We start from the raw sequence: 22,046 nt of genomic DNA, 5'->3' as shown, positions 1-22,046 counted from the left end.
ATAATGGCCAGGCTTTATATTTGTATACACCCAGGCAATAAGCAGGCTTAAAAGAACCGAGGCCGCAGGCCTGCGAGCCCTTGTCAGTTGTTTCGATTTTGGGTTGTATGATGGCCTGTCTGCTGGGAGGAGGTGACCGCTGCGGCCAGATGCCTGTGTATTTCCCAAGCTGCGCTACGAGGGTCGGTGGAAAGGAATGAAAATGAAAAGAGAAGGAGTCCTGGTTAAAAAAAAAAAAAGTGAGCACGTTGTGCCCTTTAATCTTCCACTATGTCCTTGCAGACCCCTCTAGGAAGAGGTGGGGCAGCCAGCCTCCAGGAGTCCTCATTATTCCCAGCTCCTGGGGCGCGCACCCTGTGCAGGCCCCTCCCCACAGTACCAGAGGCCGACAGCACGCAAGAAAGACTGCTGTTTCTGTCCTGGTCTCAATCTCTATCCATCCATCCATCCACCTATCCTGGATCACCTGCTCGCAGGGAAGATGCCTGCCATGTTGCGAGGACACGCAGGCAGCTGACGGTGATGTCCAGGTGATAAGGAACTGAGGCCTCATGTCAACAGCCAGGGAGGATCTCAGGCCTCCCAGCAACCATGACCGTGAACTTGGAAGCCTCAGGGCACTGCAGCCTCATGAGAGACCCTGAGCCTGAACCGTTCAGCAAAGCCGTTCCTGGATTCCTGATCCAGGGAAACTGTGAGATTATAAGTGTTCGTTGTTTTAAACTGCTAGATCTCGGGGTAATTTGTTACACAGCGACAGGGAACTAATACACGTGTCCTCTCTAGAAAGCCTTCCCTGAGGAAGCTGATAGGACTTTGAGTAGTTTTTCCACAGCAGGGACACAACAGAACATACAGTGAGCACTTCAGTGAATGCAGAGTGACAAAAACATTTCTATATCTTTAGACAAATGATTCTTTCGAGAACGGTTTGTAAAGCTGATTTACAAAGTACTTTTCACTGTAAGTTCTCAGATTCCTTAAATACTAACATCAATACATTCTCAGAATGAATGGCTAAGTTAAGCTAGATTTTGCTCCAGTTCCAAATACCAAAGCTCTTACACAGTGTGGCCATGAGTGGCGTGCATATGGTGACCAGTGACAGATGGGGCTGAGGGCAGATCCTGGAGCCTCGTATGGTGCACAGAGGGGTGGGATGCTGTCCAAAGGCTGAGACTCAAAGTCAGGATCACACATTGTGCTTGAAAGGCTGCTCACTGTGTGGATTCAGGAAGACAGGGGGGACTTCTTTTGGAACAGACAGCATGGGATTGGAGGGAAGCCTTAGAGCAGTGGTTTTCAAACTTTTCTGTAAGTGGTACTCTTTTAATTCTCCTGCTTACTGTCAAATACATATAGCATATTTTTCCACTCCGCTTACTGGCAGAAAGACCAGGAAGGGGCCCACTGTCGTCGTGCGAGAGAGGTCTGAACAAGCACCCAGACTTCTGTGTTGCCCGTGCACTTCACGTTCACCTCTGAGCGTACCTGCGTGCGTTTGTATACACATAGCTACCCCGTCTCCCCGCTAGAAGCAGAGATGACGCTGTATTCATGTTTTTCCTTCCCATGGAGTTGAACAGCGCAAAGCTGGGCTGAGGCAGCTGATGTGGCCCTGCACTGGCAGGGCAGCTAAGCGAGGGAGAGTGAGGGGTCAGTTGCTATTTCAACATTTTCTTTGAAAAATGAATGCCAGGGCTTCCCTGGTGGCGCAGTGGTTAAGAATCCGCCTGCCACTGCAGGGGACACGGGTTTGATCCCTGGTCCGGGAAGATCCCACATGCCGCGGAGCAACTAAGCCCGTGCACCACAACTACCGAGCCTGCGCTGTAGAGCCCACGAGCCACCACTACGGAGACCGTGCGCCACAACTACTGAGCCTGCTTGCCTAGAGCCCGTGCTCCACAACAAGAGAAGCCACTGCGATGAAAAGCCCGTGCACCGCAACGAAGAGCAGCCTCCGCTCGCTGCAACTAGAGAAAGCCCGCGCGCAGCAACGAAGACCCAACGCAGTCAAACTGGGGAGAAAGAAAACAGCTATCGGCCACCCGTGTGTCAGCATAAAAACAGACACTCCCACAACAGCGAGCCAGCCCAACTGACCTGCCTCTGGGTAAGGAGTGTCTGAGGCATTTTGCTTCCCCCAGAGACTATGAATACCTGTGGACGCTGTCTTTCCGGAGGCTACAATCTAAACAGCAAACAGAACTCCACTCCAGCACACCAGAACGACGGTTTTGAAAGCGGTCAGTTCCGAGAGAAACAACTTCAAAGCATGCGTGAGCACCCATGGCTCTGTGTTTAGTGGGTGCACGTACGCGGGCGGTCAGATACACGTGAGCAGGTCCACGATAAAGCACACGGCTCCACAGCCACCCTGCCTGCCTTTCTCTACGACGTGCACCAATGAGAGCTCACCTACATCATTCAAACTTCCAGACACACACGCAGACATTATTTTCTACCAACTGGAAATGCTCATTTTAAAACCTTAGCTTGTATAAAATTCCCATTCGGTCCAGAATTAGGGACTTTCTTTATCCAGAAACTATAGGAATCTCAAAAAGGCTGGGATTTTTAATGAAAAATTGAGTTATCCACGCTCAGTTGAGACAGATATCAGAGGCTAAGCCACTCAGACACCTGTAAACAGTCAGCCTGTTTTTCTGAATAACACATGAACATACATGAATGAGCTTAATAAAAGAACTACAATTATGTTCAGAATTGTTTCCTTTCTATATGGAAAGAAATTGTTTCAATTTTAAAAGGAAACAGAAAAAAAACCCAGTGACCATTCACCCTGTTTTCCATTATTCTAAATGCTCTTCTGAGTTGATGAAGACACAGGGGTACAGCACTAGGGCCCAGGTTTGAAAACCATCAGTAGCCTGGCTCCGGCTTCCCCGTTTCCGGCCGTGGGTTCCAGCCGTGGGTACGGAGTAAGGAGCCCGTGCAGGACTCTGGGCCACGTGGTTAAAAGCACTGAGCACACCCTATGGGAGCAGCCGTTCTCCGGGCATCCCCTCCCCGCAGAAGACAACTCAGGCGGCGTCACTGCGGTCCTCTGTGCCAATCCCCACGCTCTGCTCCCGTGCTTGCATTTCAGCTCGTTATACATTTTCACCGTCACAAAGAGTGGGAAAACCTTCTCTGTGCAAAGCACATTTCAGTCCCTATGTTGGTTCTGAGGGAGAAGATATTTTCTTGGGATAGAGTCCTAAAGTTGATCAGCCAGGAGTGAGAGAAGTTATGAATCATTTTATAGCTTTGGTTACACTCAGCTAGCTTGCTTTCCAGAAAGAGTAAATCAATTTACCTCTGTATCAGCTATGCTGTAGAGCTGAAAAACAGTGTGATTCTTTCGGTCCTCTGTTTAATCCTTATGTGTACTTTTAAGGATACAAAGAAAATGTAAACATAAAATAAGCAATTTCCTTCAACCAAAATACTGAACGAAGAAAAAGCTAATTAAAGTTGCCTTTGCCTTATTCTGAATTACTTAAATAATACATATTTCCAGTGGTATTAAGGTTGCCATTTGTTTTTTTTTTAAACATCAGACACAGACTGGCTTCTGAGCTCGCCTGTCTGGGACAGCAAGTCTCAGAAGTGATGGGAGGGAACCAGGTGGCCATTGGCCAGAAGGTAGGCAACAGAACTGGAGCCCTGCCCCCTGAATAGCCACAAGTTCTGGGAAAGCTGGAAAGGCAAATGGTGCAAACAGCGGCCAAGGCCGAGCAAGTTCCTCGACCCTCTTAAGTTATTAGCTGTAAGGCAGGGCTCCAGTTAGACTTTTACGTGTGTTTATTCCAAGCTTTAAAGTTTTAGGATCCCTCGGCAGTCTGGTGGCATGTCGACTGCGTGTCCCCGGGGAATAAAATGCCAGGCTGGCGGCCAGGACGAGACGTTTAGACGGCCCTGTGCGCCCTGCAGCACTGAGCACACGTGGGGCAGAGCTGCTCCCACCCACATGCCGGAGGCTGGTGCTGAGGCTCTTCCTGGATGTCCCCACGGGCCTCCCCCGGCTCCACACCAGCACCTGACCACAGAGCGCCTTGGCATCTTCCAAGCTACGAGGACCCTGGGGCTGAAACAGCGTCTGCTGGCTGACTGTCAGCCCAGGGGGTTTAAGAACCCAGTCCCCCTCGTGATCCCAGCGCCGTGGGACCAGACTAGATGTTTGGGCTCGTGGGTCCCACGATGGGCCCCGGTTCCCAGCGAACACAAATCAGACTGTTGATGTGACGTCCTCCCAAGGTACCGCGCCCATCACCTCCCTCAACTTCTCAAGAAAAGTAACCATAACTATCCCTATGCTCTGCACCTCCCGGCAGCCAGGACTAACACACTTTACAAGCATGATCGCCTTCAGTCCTAATAACTTCACGTAGCAGACATCGACATCTCTGCTCTACAACTAAGGAAGGGAAGCCAGGGGGTAAGTGACTCATCCAGTCCCCGAGCTCCCAAGGGACAGTGCTGGGGAGGCTGACCCAGTATCACCCAACTCCATGGCCTCTGCCACCCACCGTAGGCAATTCCATCTGCACAGTTTCCACATGAAATAAGGAAAGAACTGAGTCTCAGAAAGTCATCTCACCATGAAGAAAGCACTCTTCTCGCCAAAGAGAAGGAAGAGTGCCTTAGTTTCTAGGGCCCTACAGAGGTATAGCCACAAAAACGCTAATTTTTTTGGATTAATTATATTACTCAAAAAACCCTACCTATTTGGGGTCCCAGAGCAATAATACCACCAACCTCATTTTATCACGTACAGAGAACGGCCCTGCAGGTGAAGGGGCCTCTACCCTCTGCCAGGAGCTCACCTCTTTGCACACAGTAGAGAAGACAGGAGCGGGTATCCCAATGAGCACAGGCTTACCTCGGCGAGATGCGGAGTTCGCTTCCAGGCACCCGGAATAAAGCCAGTGTCACACTAAGGTGAGTCGCATGAATTTTTTAGTTTCTTGGTGCATCTAAAAAGCGTGCAATCGCATTATGTCTAAGAGAACGACGTACGTACCTTAATTAAAAAATACTTTATTACTAAAAACTGCTAACCATCCTCTGAGCTTTCAGCAAGGAGTAATCTTTTTGCCGGTGGACGGTCTTGCCTCAGTGTTGATGGCTGCTGACTGATCCGGACGGTGGTTGCTGAAGGGTGGGGTGGCCATGACAATGTCTTAAAATACGACAACAATGAAGTCTGTCGCATTGATTGGCTCCTACTTTCATGAATGATTTCTCAGCAGCAGGCAATGCTGTTTGACAGCATAGACCTTCTTTCAAAATTGAAGTCAATCCTCTCAAACCCTGCTACTGCTTTATCGACTAAGTTTATAGAATACCCTAAATCCTTGTTGTCATGTCAACAATCTTCACAGCATCTGCCAGGAGTAGATTCCATCTCAAGAAACCTCTTTTTTTGCTCGTCCATAAGAAGCAACTCCTCATCCATTAAAGTTGTATCCTGAGATGGCAGCACTTCAGTCCCATCTTCAGGGTCCACTTTTAGTTCTCTTGCCGTTTCCACCACATCTGTGGTTACTTCCTCCACTGAGGTCTTTTTTTTTTCAATATTATGGCTTTTATTAAAACGCTGCACAGAATATCCTTATACACACATTTGACTCTCTCATTAGGATAAACCTCCAAAAGTGGAATCACTGGATCACCCACTGAAGTCTTGAACCCCTCTAAGTCACCCATGAGGACTGGAAGCAACTTCTTTCAAATTCCTGTTAACGTTGATATTTTGACCTCTTCCCATGAATCATGAACATTCTTAATGGCATCTAGAACGGTGAATCCTTTCCAGAAGGTTTTCAGTTGACTTTGCCCAGATCCATCAGAAGAATCACTATCTCTGGCAGCTATATATAGCCTTACAAAATATATTCCTTAAATAATAAGACCTAAAAGTTGAAGTTACTCTTTGATCCATGGGCTGTAGAATGGATGTTTTCTGAGCAGGCATGAAGAAAACATGAATCTCCGGCTTCTCCATCAGAGCTCTTGGGTGACCAGGTGCACTGTCAATTTTGAAAGGAATCTTTTTTTCTGAGCAGTAGGTCTCAGCAGCGGGCTTCATATATTCAGTAACTATGTTGTCAACGGATGTGCTGTCACCCAGGCTTTGTTATTCCATGTACAGAGCACAGGAAGAGTAGATTTAGCATAATTCTTAAGGGCTCTAGGATTTCCAGAATGGTAAATAAACACTGGCTTCAACTTCAAGTCACCAGCTGCACTGGCCCCTACCAAGAGAGTCAGCCTGTCCTTTGAAACTTTGAAGCCAGGCATTGACTTCTCCTCTCCAGCTATGAAGGTCCTACGTGGCATCTTCTTCCAACAGAAGGCTGTTTCTTCTACACTGAATATCTGTTGCTTGGTGTAGCCACCTTCATGAATATCTCAGCTAGACCTTCTGGAGAACCTTCTGGAGAACCTTCTGGAGAACTTGCTGCCGCTTGTGCATCAGACCAGGGGCTTTACCCTGTACCTTCATGTTATGGAGACGGCTTCTTTCCTCAAACCTCATGAACCAACCTCTGCTGGCTTCAAGCTCTTCTTCTGCGGTTTCCTCACCTCTCCCAACCCTCAAAGAACTGAAGAGACTTAGGGCTTTGCTCTGGATTACGCTCTGGCTTAATGGAATGTTGTCGCTGTTTTGATCCTCTCTCCAAACACTAAAACTTTCTTCCTATCAGCAGTAAGGGTGCTTTGCTTTCTTATCATTTGTGTGTTCACTTTTAATTTCCTTCAAGAACTTTTCCTTTGCGCTCACAGCTTGCCTAACTGGCACAGGAGGCCTAGCTTTCTGCCTGTCTCGGCTTTCAACGTGCTTTCCTTGCTGAGCTTAATCATTTCCAGCTTTTGAAAAGTGAAAAGTCGTGCAACTCTTCCTTTCACTTGAATGCTTGGAGGCCGCAAACCTTCAGTTTGTAAAAAAAAGGCAGTATCTGCAAAGCACAAGACAACGAGGTATGCCTGTACTACCTTCTAAATCCTCCTTATCAGCTGACAGTGTTTACAATAACTGTTTTTTTTTTCATTTCAATTGCTTAGTAAAACTTTTAATCACTACTTAAGCTTTTGATAAAAGTTTGGTATTTTTGATGCCTGATAACCTTCTATTAGAAATTGTCTGAAGGAGATAAAGTTGATAATTTTTGCTACAGTGAAATGGTGATGACTTTTTTTTTCTAACTAATGAGGTAAATGGATACAAAGAGAGAGTACAGCTTAGATCAGGGAAAAGTCAATCTTTATGGATTTGTCTTGTTCAGATTTTGAATGTACAGTGATTTTATGTTTGTTTCACCTTGCTATAGAAAGTATTTCAAAACGGGGTTGCTAAATTTGCTTTCCAGTTGAAGTCTCAAGAGAAAGTTATTATCTTAAGATAACCTAATAAAGTTTATAAAGTATTAGAAAAGGGCTTCCCTGGTGGCGCAGTGGTTGAGGGTCCGCCTGCCGATGCAGGGGACACGGGTTCGTGCCCCGGTCCGGGAAGATCCCACATGCCGCAGAGCGGCTGGGCCCGTGAGCCATGGCCGCTGAGCCTGCGCGTCCGGAGCCTGTGCTCCGTGACGGGAGAGGCCACAGCGGTGAGAGGCCCGCGTACTGCAAATAAATAAATAAATAAATTAGAAAAATTAACTGGGAGAAATTGTGCTGAGGAGGATGTGCTTGGTCATAAACAGCTCCCTAACTCACAGCTGCTAGTTCAAAGGAAAAAAAGAATAAATGTACAGGGGAGAAACTGGTCAATTCCTTGAGCGGGTAATCAAATTAACATCACCAACCATCACGTGCCTCCAGATGAGAGGCCAGGAAGGATGCCTCACCACACACTACAGAATTCCAGCTGAACCTAATCACAAGCAACCATCAGAAAGCCCCAAAAGAGGAACATCCTATTAAAATAGAGCTGTACTCTTCAAAAATGTCAGTGTCACAAAGGACAAAAAAAAATGACTGTGGAAATGTTCCACATTAAAGGAGGCTATCAAGATACGACAACTAAAGGTAATACCTGGCTCTAGACTGAAGGAAAAGAAATGTTACGAACAACACTGTTAAGTCAACTTCTAAAACCAGCGTATGAGGGGTAGGGTAGGTCAAAGGATTTTCTCAGTAAACTGACCGAGGTTGACAACTGTGCCAATTATGTAACAGCATATCCTTACGCTTCGGAAAAAATACTGCACGTTTAGGACTTAAGTACTGTGACGATTACAACATACTCTCAAATGGTCCTCCCCCAATTTATATGTTTATACAAACATACAGACACACATACACACACACACACACACACACAAGAAGAGAGAGGGAATAAATAGGGCAAATGTTAAAAATAGGTGGCTCTGGATACCAAGTCCACAGGGGGTCTTGCACTATCCTTATCTTTACAAGGTTCTCTAAGAGTAAAATTATATCCAAATAAAGTTTTTAAAAGTTCAGACTCAATACAAAAAAAGAAAACACTCACATGCATACTTTCTCAGTATCAGATTCAAGAAAAGCACCAACTCCTGGCATGAGAGCTTCCTTCTGACGGCGCACAGGGCTTCAGACCGATGTGCACAGGACAAGGGCAAGGAGGAAGGACAGAGCGGGTGGTCAGAGAGAGAAAGAAAGGCCAGTCACACACATCCTTCTCCAGGCACACTTCCGGAGCACGTGACTTCCCCATGCTTCTTGGGAGGGGGTGCAGGAAGAGTCACGGGAAGGAGAGGAAACCCAGGGCAGCAGCCGGCTTGGCATCTAACTCTACAGAACTGCACCACGGCCGGCAGTGGGAAGTGATGAGCAGCCCACCTGCCCGGTGGAACCCGGGAGATCACCGGAAGGGTGGCCACGACAAAGCCTGCACAGTGAACTGAGGAGCCAACCTTATACGATGCTTGCAGTTCTTCTTCCTATTTTGATTCACTGCAGGAATGCTTTTACTGAAAAATTTTAACTTTTCATGTCTGCACCAGATAGCTTCTAATTCCCCTCGCTGATCTTGTAATACGTATGTGTGATCGTGAGGTACAGAAACAGAAAGTGGGGCGGAACCAAGAAACGAATGCCAGGCTTGCTAACAGTGAAGGAGATTCTAAAGCAGTGCTTGGGCTCTTGTCAGCCTTTCAAGAACGGCTCCTGACTCGAGTTTTCTAAATTCTTTCTAAAGCTCAGTGGCCTGAAATACTAAGTGGCCTTTCCACTTAGTCCCTTGGTCAAGGGATTAAATCCCTTGGTCAAGGGATTAAAAAAAAGAACCTTTCCCTGGACTGTTGATCTCGCACCTTCAAATGAAGTTTCAAAGATTTGAAGCAGATTCTTCTTTCAGAATCAAAAGCAGATCCTGCTCTCAAAAAGAATATGCACTGAAAGCCGTATTTTGAACAAAACAGAAAAACGCAACCAAGCGTGTGCATTTTCAGTGGGTATTCTGGTTCTAGCTCATTATCCCTTCCATGGATCTTTATAAAAAATGACACTGTTCAGCCTAAAAAATAAGGCTTTGAGTAGATGTCTCTTGTTCTTCACAACCTTATAATCTGCTGTTATCGTTTTGTGTGAGTAGGAGATACACCGGGAACCAACAAAATGTTAAATCCTCTATTGCATCAAATTCTAATAAAGCATTCAAGGTGGCTGTCAAAAAGACCATTATGCAAAAGGCCAGCGTTATCCTAACAGCCTTGATCACTAGAAAACTGAAAAAGCAATCTTAATTACAGCAGCATCAGAAAATACAAAAGATCTATGAATAACCTTACAAAAATTTTTTTAAAAAGAAACGGAAAGAGAGAGAGATTCTGTTTTGGCTGTAGAGAAGGAAGACTGGAAGATTAGGATGTTCTTTATATTGTAATAACTACATTTTTGTATAATTCCAGTCACTTCACACAAGACTTTTTGTAACAGATTACAGTTCATACCAGTACTGCTGCGTATAAGCTGTTTGTCATTGGGCAAATTACTTTCTATTCTATGCCTCAGTTTCCTCATCTGTAAAACAGGGAAACAGTGACAGTGTTGTCCTGAGGATTAAATGAGTTAGTGTCTGAAGCATAATTTGAACTCAGTAACTGTTTACCACCACCATTACTATTATCACCAACATTGCCACAATTTGGAAGAATAAGCAAAGAAGAACGGATAAGACATTCTTTTGAAGAAGAGTGATACAAGTAATTACCAGAGTACTGATGCAAGCATCAAACAGATCAATGAAAGAGAACAGACAACCCTAAAACATTATACACACACATGTATTTTTAAATATAATAAATGCAGCATAATAAACTAATGAGAAATGAGTTATTAACAGATGGTTTTGGAAAACCAGCTAAGTATTTGGAAGAAAATCAATTGAGAGTCTCATTGAATATTACGTTCCAGATAAATCCAGATGGATTAAAAAAATGTCAAAAAAAAAAAAAGCACACAGAAGAAGAAACATAGAGGTAAAAAAATTTATATTAACTTGGAATAGGAACAGACTTTCTCAATATTAAAAAAAAAAAAAAGAAATCACCGAAGCGACAAACTAAGAGAATCAATAAAAATAAAAAAAGTTATTTACCTTATAAAAGATCCCTTTAAGCTAAAAGAAAAAAATGCGGAAATGAACAAACAACTTAGATTCTTAAAAATACCCAACAAAACAACTGAAAAACTTTTAACCTCATTAGTACTTTAAAAAGATAAATCAAAGCAAAGCAACGTGTTTTAGTATCAAAAGTCAGTATAGTGCTCAGTGTTGGCAGAAGTGCAGCAAGAGAAACACACCTGCACGTGGCAGGGGGTGCAAAGTGACACAACTGTCACACACACACAGCAACACCCTGGAAATTCACACCCCTCCACCCAGTATTCCACCCGTAGGTCCCCCACAGGGAGACAATCACGGCTGGATAAAGGATGATCCACAAAGAGGGCTTCCTGCAAAGTTACCTGCAACAGTGATAAATAGATTCAATGTCCGACACTGAGGGAGTAACAGTTAAATCAGAGATGGAAATCCATACCACCATATATTATGCAATCATTAAAGTATCACAGTTGTTGTTTTTTTTTTTGCCACACCACACCGCTTGTGGGATCTTAGTTCCCCGACCAGGGGTTGAACCCATGCCTCCTGCAGTGGAATCACGGAGTCCTAACCACTGGACCGCCAGGGAATTCCCAAAGTATCACAGTTTTGAAGATTATCATGTTGTGAGACTATTCCCATGTCACTCAATCGTATTAAATGAAAAAGCCCAAACCTATAAAACTATATTTGGCATTTTCCCCAATTTTGGATGACTATAATAAAGAAATGAGGTATAGAAAAAGGGCAGAAACAAAATATGCTAAAAGTGGTTAACTCAGTGATAAGACTGAGTTATCCATATTTTCTTTTCTTATTTATACTTTTTACACATTTTCTATCTTAAGTATGTAGAACTTTAATACTCAAGAAAACAGTAAATGTTGTCAAATGAGGGAAGATGTAGCCATGGAATGAAAAGAAAAATCAACAATAGTAAAGTCTACAAGGGCTTTCTAAAAGCCTTACTGAGTCTAGAATGTTTACCATCTACTCTGTGTCGATTTCCCATGTGCCCATGGTGGTGGGCTGGCCTCCACTCCTGCCTGGGGAAAAGCAGCAAGAGCCCCACAGCAGGCTGGCTTCTGCCTGGCCTCAGGCTGCTGCTTTTCGGCTCCCAGACACATTCTTACTCCCCAACCCACAGGCATGGCCCTGCTGGCCCAATCAAAGAATAATTTTTCTTATGTTTTTCACAGTATCTAAAAAAACAACTCAAAATATTTTTCAACGATAGTGAAATTTCTCACACATAGGAAGCACTTAATAGATACTCCTTAACTTATTGTCAGAATTTGTGTTTTCATATACCCTGGGCACTAGAAGCTAACCCACTGTCTGTTTAAAGGCTCTCACCTGCCTGCAGGCATAACCCTCCCAAACCTCGGACTATACTACAAAGCTACAGTCATCAAAACAGCGTAGTGTTGGCACAAAAACAGAATACGGATCAATGGAATAGAATAGAGCCCAGAAATAAATCTACACACTTACCCAATTCCCTGGCAGTCGAGTGGTTAGGACTCCTCGCTTTCCCTGACAGGGGCCGGGGTTCAATCCCTGATCCGGGAACTAAGATCCCATAAGCCACCACCAAAAAAAAAACAAAAACCCTACACACTTATGGTTAATTAATCTTCAACAAAGGAGGCAAGAATATATCAATAAAATGGGAAAAAGTCTCTTCAGCAAGTGGTGCTGGGAAAGCTGGACAGCTGCATGTAAATCAATGAAGCTAGAACGCACCTTCACACCATGCACAAAAATAGACTCAAAATGGCTTAAAGACTTAAATATAAAACAAGACACCATAAAACTCCTAGAAAATAACACAGGCAAAACATTCTATGACATAAATCATACCAGTGTTTTCTTAGGTCAGTCTCCCAAGGCAATAGAAATAAAAATAAACAAATGGGACCTAATCAAACTTACAAGCTTTTGCGCAGCAAAAGAAACCATAAACAAAACAAAAAAGCAACCTACAGAATGGGAGAAAATATTTGCAAACAATGTGACTGACAAGGGCTTAATTTCCAAAACATACAAACAGCTCATATAACTCAACAACAAAAAAACAAACAACCCAATCCAAAAATGGGCAGAAGACCTAAATAGACATTTCTCCAAAGACATACGGATGGCCAATAGGCACAGGAAAAGATGCTCAACATCACTAACTATTAGAGAAATACAAATCAAAACTACAGTGAGGTACTACCTCATACTGGTCAGAATGGCCATCATTAAAAAATCTGCAAATAATAAATGCCGGAAAGGGTGTGGAGAAAAGAGAATGCTGAAGCACTGTTGATGGGCATGTAAGTTGGTGCAGCCACTACGGAAAACAGTATGCAGGTTCCTCAAAAAACGAAAAATAGGGCTTCCCTGGTGGCACAGTGGTTGAGAATCTGCCTGCCAATGCAGGGGACACGGGTTCGAGCACTGGTCTGGGAGGATCCCACATGCCGCGGAGCAACTGGGCCCGTGAGCCACAATTACTGAGCCTGTGCGTCTGGAGCCTGTGCTCCGCAACAAGAGAGGCGGTGATAGTGAGAGGCCCACGCACCACGATGAAGAGTGGCCCCCGCTTGCCACAACTAGAGAAAGCCCTCGCACAGAAACGAAGACCCAGCACAGCCATAAATAAATAAATAAAGCAAACTGTCAACAAGTAAAAATAAATAAACACTATTATATTTAAGGGCAGTCTGTTCCTTTTAAGAAACAAACTAAAAATAGAGTTAATGTATGATCCAGCAATCCCACTCCTGGGCATATATCTGGACAAAACTCTAATTCAAAAAGATACATGTGGGGCTTCCCTGGTGGCGCAGTGGTTGAGAGTCCGCCTGCCGATGCAGGGGACACAGGTTCGTGCCCCAGTCCGGGAAGATCCCACATGCCATGGAGCGGCTGGGCCCACGAGCCATGGCCGGTGAGCTTGCGCGTCTGGAGCCTGTGCTCTGCAACGGGAGAGGCCACAACAGTGAGAGGCCTGCGTACTGCAAAAAAATAAAAAATAAAAAAAGATACATGCACCCCTATGTTCATAGCAGCACTATTTACAATAGCCAAGACATGGAAACAACCTGAATGTCCACTGACAGATGAATGGATAAAGAAGATGTGGTACATATACACAGTGGAATATTACTCAGCCATAAAAAAAGAACGAAATAATGCCACTTGCCGCAACATGGATGGACCTAGCGATTATCACACTAAGTGAAGTGAGTCAGAAAGACAGATACCATATGATATCACTTATATGTGGAATCTAAAATATGGCACAAATGAACTTAGCTTACACAACAGAAACAGACTCACAGACATAGAGAACAGACTTGTGGTTGCCAAGGGGGAAGGGGGAGGGGGGGAGGGAAGAATCGGGAGTTTGGGGTTAACAGATGTAAACTATTACATAAAGGATGGATAAACAACAAGGTCCTACTATACAAAACAGGGAACTATATTCAATAACCTGGGATAAAACATAACGGAAAACAATGTAAAAAAGAACGTATATATGTGTATAATGGTGTCACTTTGCTGTACAGCAGAAATTAATGCAACATTGTAACGCAACTATATTTCAATAAAAAATAAAAAAAAACAACAAAAAAATAAAGGCTGTCACCGGCCTAAATGTGGTTTCTAAGACTTTCAGCTTACTTTAGTTGGTCATTCCAATTGCCAATAATAAAACCTGTCTCTCTATAATATCCTATTTTTGTTGCCTAGTTACTTAAACTTTGTTTCTTTTCTTTCTTTCTTTCTTTTTTAAGTATAAAGGCAAAACACTAATTCCTTTTCCTTTCTTTGTCCCCAGTAAAATCCATGAGATGGGAGAAAAAATTCTGCTTCAGAAAAGAAACCCATGGATAGGAACCTGTGCAGCCTGGGAAATTTTCCTACCTAGAATGTTGAAAGTCTGGGTTTGGTAATCAAAGTATAAAATATTGGAAGAGTCTGCTTTTCTTTCTTTCTTAACTAAAAAAAAAAAAGCGATTCTAGTTCTTATTCCGGTCAGTCCACGGTCTCTTATATAACCCTGCAGGTAGGCGTCAAGGCCGTGTGCGCACTGCTCTCCTGGGATTGTCTGCTCTAAGCAAGGTAAGTAAAAGTCAACTCTTCATATGGACCCAGTACCCAAAGCCAGAGTCATCATCTGGAATTTCATTTGAAGCATTTCACTTGCTTCTTGAGCATTTAGGTAGAGAGGTAGGTAACTGATGGGAAAAGAGCTAGAGAGGAAAATACCATGTTTCCGCGCAGTACGACAGGCACAAGAGTCCCCAGTGCAGGGAACGAAAGTTCCTAGAGGAAGAAATCAGGAAGAAGGGTGAGGGGAGCAGGCGAGGGGGGCGAAGCCAAGGAGCAGGTGGGCTTGGAGGGGCAGCAGCCGCTACCAACACAGTGCAACATCCCGCCGGCCCCGGGAGTCAGAAGCTGCCCTCAGCAGGCAAACCTGACCTTTCCAGCAGCCAAAGCTTTGGCACCTGCCAAAGCCCTCACCGCCCCTTTTAGCTGAGCCCTGAATGAGCAGAGAGGCCAAGATATGAGGAGCCTGCCAACCACAGAAACAGCAGTGCCAAGGGCGGAAGGCTGGGGGCCGGGCACGAGGGGAACAGGCTGAACCGGCAGGCGGGAGATGGGGAGGACGGAGGGCAGGAGGCCCGGACAGAGCTGGCCTTCCGGGCCCCGGGGAGGACCTTGGACTCGACTGCTGGTACGACGGAGACCGCCGCAAAGTTGATAAAGAATTGCCTCTTGAGACAGGTCCATACTCTTCAATTTTCACGACAGTATTATAAATCAATGGTGTGAGTCTATAACAGATGATATAAAACCCATATTCCTTAATATGCGCCACAAAACCCTGCAACATGTGACTCTACCCGGCTCACCCACCGTACCTCCCCCACCTGCTCCTGCCCAGGGCCCCCGGCCTCGGTGTCTCTGCTTCTATCATCCGTGACGTTCTCCCAGACACCCCCATACAACACCCCAGGATTCCCTCCCGGAAGGGATGGTGCCCTCTGATCTTTTCATTTCATCCAAATGTCACCTCCTCAGAGCTCTTTCCTGGTCACCAGATCTAAAGTCAGTTCCTCCTTCTTCTCTCACAGCACCCTGCTTTTCTTCTTGGCAGCATTTATGACAATTATACATTTATTTGTTTAATGTCTACATTTCCCACTAGAATGAGAGTTTTGGGAGAGTAGAAAACATGTTTTATTCCTGACTGTATATCTGGGATTTGATAAATATTTGATGAATGAATGCAAAAAACAAGTAATACATAGTCAACAAAACCAAAAGTTGGTTCTTTGAAAAGAGCAACTAAATTGACAAACCTTTAACTATTACTGAAGTCCATAAAGAGAGGACTTAAATAATTAAAATGCATGAAAGAAGGGAAAATACCACAGACCTTACAAAATAAAAAGGATTACAGAGGAATATATAAACAACCGTATGCCAACGAATTAGATAACTTACTATCTAATGACACGGTCCAATAAATTACTAAAAGACACAAATTACCACAACTGATTCAACGTGAAATAAAAAAATCAGCAGACCTATAACAAGAAAAGAAATTGAATTCATAATTTAAAAGCTTCCTATGAAGAAAAACCCAGGCCCACATGGTTTCACTGGTGAATTCTATCAAACATTCCAAGAAAAATTAATACCAGTCTTTTACAAACTCTTCCAAAAATTAGAAGAGGAAGGAATACTGCCTAGCTCATTCTACAAGACCACAATTACCCTGATATCAAAATTAGACAAAGATACTACAAGAAAAGAGAGCTACGGTCCACATCCCTTATGAATGTAGATGCAGAAATCCTCAACAAAATACTAGCGAATAGAATCTGGCAACATATAAAAGAAATATACATATGCCATGACCAAGAGGGATTTATTTCAAGAAAACAAAGTAGGTTTAACATCCAAATACGAATGTAATATACTATATTAATATAATATAGGATAAAAATCACATAATCACCACTATAAATGCAGAAAAAGGATCTGACAAAACCCAACACTTCTTCACTTTAAAAAACAAATGTTGAACCACAAGCTAGAAACAGAAAGGTACCTCCTCAACCTGGTGTTAGCCATCCACAAACAACCTACCCCTAACATCATACTTGACGGCGGGGGAATGAGAGCATTCTTCCTGAGATCAGGAACAAGACCAGGAGGTCCACTTGTGACGCTTCTATTCATCACTGACCTGAGCTTCTGGCTGAGGCAGTTAAGAAAAAAAAACAAAATAAAAGGCATCCAAAGTGGACAGGAAAAAGTAAAATTATCCCCGTTTGCAGATATCATTTTGTAACTAGAAAATTCTAAGGAATTCATTAAAGAACTATTAGTTTGACAAGGTTGCAGGATACAAGGTCTATACACAAAAATCAACAGTATTTCTGTACACTAGTAATGAACATTCCAAAAAATAAAATTAGGAAAATAATTCCATTTACAATAGCATCAAAAAGTATAAAATAATAAGGTATACATTTTTTAAAAAGAAGCATAAGACTTATATGCTGGAAACTACAAAACAACATGGCTGAATGAAATTAAAGACACTCTAAGTAAATAAAAAGACATGTCATTCATGTTCATGGATCTAAAGATTTAATATTGTTAAGATAGCAATACTCCCCAAATTGATTTATAGATTCAATACAATCTCTATCAAAATTCTAGCTTCAGTAATCAAACAGTGTGCTTCTGATATAAGAATAGGTGGAACTGACATGAGGATAAACAGAATAGAACTGAAAATCTAAAATCAATCCTTATACTCATGGTCAATTGATTTCTAAAAGAGTGCCAAGACAATTAAATGGAAGACTATTAAAAGAATAGTCTTGTCAACAAATGGTTCTGAAACAACTGGATATTTATATGCAAAAGAATGACTTTCGATCCACACCTTACAACATATACAAAAATCAATTCAGAACAGACCACAGGCCTAAATGCATTAGTAAAACTATAACTCTTGGAAGAACACATGGGAGTTAATCTTCCTGAAACTGTGTTAGTAAAGCCTTCTTTGGTAAAGTACCAAAAGCACAAACAACATAAGAAAAATAGATACACTGGACTTTTCAAAAATAAGAACATTTGTGGCTTTTCCTGGTGGTCCAGTGGTTAAGACTCTGTACTTCTACTGCAGGGGGCACGGGTTCAATCCCTGATTGGGGAAGTTTTGCATGCTGCGCCATGCAGCCAAAAAAATTAAAAATAAATAAATAAATAAAAACATTTGTGTCATCACATCAAGAAAGTAAAGACAACTACAGAGTTGATGAATACAGTCGTCCCTGGGTATCCGCAGGGCACTGGTTCCAGGGTCCTCCCCCACACACCAAATCCGCGGATGCTCAAGTCCCTCAGATAAAATGGCACAATGGTCCTCCATATCCATGGAACCCATGGATACGGAGAGCCAACTGTATACCTGCATATCATATCCAGATGGCCAATAAGTACACGACAAGATGCTCAACATCAGTAGGTCAATAGGGAAATGCAAATGAAAACACAGTGTGACAACGCTTCAAACCTACTAGAAGGGGTACAGTTACAAAGACAGTAACAATTAGCAAGGATGTGGAGAAACTGAAACCATCATCCATTGCTGGCAGGAATGTAAAACAGCACAGCTAGTTTGGAAAACGCTCTAGTAATTTCCCAAAAAGTATAGAACTACCTCATGACCCAGCATTTCCACTCGTAGGTATATACTCAAGAGACCTAAAAACAGATGTCTACCCAAAAACTTGGACACAATTGTTCAGGGCAGCATTATTCATAATACCCCAAAAGTAGAAACGTATCCAAATGTTCACCAGCTGAAGAAGAGATAAATAAAATATGGTATATCCATATAATGGAATATTACACAGCCGTAAAAAGGAACGAAGCACTGATATGCACTGTGATGTGGATAAACCCTGTAAATATTATGCCAAGTGAAATAAGCTAGTCACAAAAAGACCACATATTGTATCATTTCCTTTCTAGGAAATCTCCAGAATACTCAAATCTACAGACAAAGAAGCAGGGTAGTGCTTGCCAGGGGCTGGGGATACACAGGAATGGAGACTGCTTCATGGGTATGGGGTCTCTTTTCGGGATGACAAAAATGTTCTAAAATTAGGCTGTGTTAATTGATTGCACAATCCCATGAATACCTGAGAAAAAAATGAACTGTACATTATAAATGGGTGAACTGTACGGCATGTGAATTACATCTCAATAAAGCTGTTTAAAAAAATACAGGTAATACAGTGATATAATGTGTTACGTGCTTACCATTATATTCATATGACATTTTACCTTCCTAAATGTTTATGTGCTGTGCTGTGACAATAGGGTTAAGATATACACAAGGAGAAAGCAGAGGAAAGACTTATCTTTGGGGACCATGGTAGCTAGGCATCAGAGCCCTCCCAGTGTAAAATACTTACATATGCTGAATTTCTGTAACAAGGAGTTTACTTGTAGTTCGGAGTGACAGTAAATTATGTGGCATATCCTTACTAAGGCTCAATCAGTTGAAGACTTTTAAGCTGTAAATGCAAAACTGGCCTCTCTGTAAGAGCGAAAGCCAGCAATTCCCACAAGGCACGGAGAACAGACGGGCTCAAAAACCAGAAACACGCACTCACGTTCCTCAGGACAGGAAGCACCAGCTGCTCGAAGGAAGTCAGATCCACCACATACTGCCCAACACAGCACTCACGCTTTCCAGGAGGAAGCTCTGACCTGAAAGAAAAGATAGTACATCCTTTATCGAAAGACCCCTCTACTGATTTCTGGGTTTTAGCTACCCCACTGAGCCTCTGGCCTTCTGCGTGTGCTAAACCATCCTTAAAAATCACCCAAACAGAAAGTGGCAGTGAGCAAAGCTGACCTGATTCCACATCCTTTCCTGAGAGCAGGGCTCACACCGGTGGGCACACCACTACCCATGGCCCGGCAGCTGCCTTCGGGGAGCTGGCCCGTCACCTATCTTAGAAGAGTGACATGAGAAACAGGGCTACGAAGTACCAAGTGAGAAGAGCTTACTACTCAGTGGAGTACGTTCTAAGTGGAATACGATATTTTCAACTTCGTTTTTTATGTGATGATTTCAACCTCTGTTTTCTTTTTCCAAGAAATCCGTAAAGGCTCAGGATTCTTCAAGATAGAAGAGATCACCTGGCTCAGCCCTGGGCCCAGGGAGAATAAAACACCATGGAAATGAAGCTGCAGTACCCAATTCTGGATAAAGGTCCGCGGGCGCCAGACAACGTGACAACATCGAACCCTATTCTCCTTCCTCCCTGTCTGACTTCTTCTGTATAAAACCCGTCGACAGGAACGCCAGAGGACTTTAAAACTTCACTGGCTTTCTGGATCAACGTTGTTTTTCCAACCCCTAAAAAAAAAAAAAAAAAGCCCATTAGGAACCACTGCTTTGCTGGAGCACGGGAATCACCAGGAGGAGAGAAACAGGCTGCAAGTGGATTTTATGAATGTTAATGTCACTTAATTTTGACTGCTCCAGGTGTTAAAACTCTTGAATTTCAAGTAGAAACAAGCATAATAAAAATATGAATGGTATCTTGAAGTTTATTTTTAAATTCTGAAACAGTACTGGTTTTGTCACATACACCATCAGAGAACCAGGTGAGTGGTTTGCTGATAAAAATCTCAAGTGCAATTAACATCCTAGGAGACAAGCTTCTACTTTCTCCTAGGTTTACTCTCCTTGGGGGAGTAAACTTTTTCTCCTAGAAAGTAAAGCTGGTCAAGCTTCGGTCAAAGGCTGCACGCTTTAAGTTAGGATTTTAAGACACTCTGGACCAACATTTAACAGTGGGAACCTCACTTCAGTCCTCCATAAACTTACATTGTATGTGTCCCGAAAGCAGGACTCTTAAATACCACTAACACCACTAGAAATGGCAGTTTTTCAACTTTTTCCACAAGAGCAATCCCATCAGGGTGGCCACCCCTTGGAGTGTTACTAAGCATTCCTTCTGCTTGCCCACAACCCCTTCCCAGATTATAGGCTGTGCACTTGCACCTGCCCATCCTCCACACCCAGGACCCCTTCCTTTCCTTCCGGCCTGGCCCCTGGACTACTCTGATTAACTCTTGGGTGTTTACAAGTAACATGACGATACTAATCACTGACACCGTGGAGCCAGGCCCTGGTCTCGCACGCCTCGCAAGCATTTTGTTGGTTAAATTCTCACAACCACCCTCTGAAGCAGTTACCATCCTTGTCCCTATCTTACAGATGAAGAAACTGAGGCACAGAGAGGTTAGGTAACTTGGCCACGGTTACACACCTGGGAAGGACCATACATTTTAACAGGGGCCTTCGTCTGCCACCATGACTTTGTTTATAGGAGACTTGCTCCCATACAGATTAAAGTCAAAGGCATCAGATCACCAAAAAAGGGGCACAAAAAGGTCTGTAACAGAGCTATTCTGAAATACAACAGAGTTGCAAATCATATTATTTCTATGGCTGCCCAGAGCCATCAGGGATCCCCAACGGGCCTTTTAACCTTCCTTGAAATAAAATACAATCTGTCATTTAAAGCATCTCTCCTCCAAACTTCACACTAGCAAACAATGGCATGTGGCCTTCTGGAACACGAGCAGCAGCCCACGCTCCCGTGACTAGGAAAGAACTATGCAGGGTCGTGACCCCAGCTCTGTCCTTTGGTAACTGCCGCTTTAGGAGTCGCTGAAGAATCTGTTTAACGCAGGCAAGCGGCCTTGGGGGATGTGTAAGCTGGGACTTTCCTGAAGGGCCATCTCTACCACAGTACACGGCAATGCCACAGCTAGGAATTCATCCTCAGCAATGAATCTGACAACGGTACAGAGATACAAGGAACCGGATGTTCACGTCAGCATTCTTCATAATTGTGCAAAACACAGAAACAATTTAATGGTGATCTATAATGCTAAATGTTAAATTATGGTATCATATGTGTAATGACACAAACACACAGGAATCTCATGCAGCCATTATTAAAGAGAATACTCTTTACCTATGGAAACAGTTTACTGGTTAGCATGGAAAACAGAACACAGTGTATGAAAATAATATATGGAGAAGAAGCAGGTTAAGAAGCAGCAGACAGGGCTTCCTTCCACAACTACTGAAGCCCGCGAGCTCTAGGGCCTGTGCTCTGCAACACCGAGAATGAGAAGCCACCGCAATGAGAAGCCCATGCACCGCAACGAGGAGTAGCCCCCGTTCGCCGCAACTAGAGAAAGCCTGTGCAGCAACGAAGACTCAGTGCAGCCAGAAACAATAAAATAAATAAAATAAAATAAATAAATTTTAAAAAAATAAAAAAAGAAACAGCAGACACACATAAAAGTATTCTATTATATATGTATA

The 22,046-nt window shown here is 43.4% G+C and overlaps 1 protein-coding gene across 2 annotated transcripts in view; it reads right to left on the bottom strand.

The window, feature by feature from the left end:
- NTPCR (nucleoside-triphosphatase, cancer-related) overlaps window positions 1-22,046 on the bottom strand; it is a 36,502-nt gene that overhangs the window by 10,501 nt on the left and 3,955 nt on the right. The window contains exons 2-3 of one of the 2 annotated variants that reach the window (XM_024738167.1): window positions 19,895-20,057; window positions 19,302-19,402 (exon numbers count right to left, since the gene is read on the bottom strand). In XM_024738167.1, the coding sequence (XP_024593935.1) occupies window positions 19,302-19,402; window positions 19,895-20,057 (264 nt within the window). The remainder of the gene's footprint in view (window positions 1-19,301; window positions 19,403-19,894; window positions 20,058-22,046) is intronic. The other variant, XM_024738166.1, reaches the window with a different exon arrangement.

The sequence above is a fragment of the Neophocaena asiaeorientalis genome, unplaced genomic scaffold (genome assembly GCF_003031525.2).
Source record: "Neophocaena asiaeorientalis asiaeorientalis breed wild unplaced genomic scaffold, Neophocaena_asiaeorientalis_V1.1 scaffold436, whole genome shotgun sequence".
Classification (NCBI taxonomy): Eukaryota; Metazoa; Chordata; class Mammalia; order Artiodactyla; family Phocoenidae; genus Neophocaena; species Neophocaena asiaeorientalis.
The sequence above is the reverse complement of the archived record's forward strand: the minus strand, read 5'-3'. Positions and strand labels throughout refer to the sequence as shown.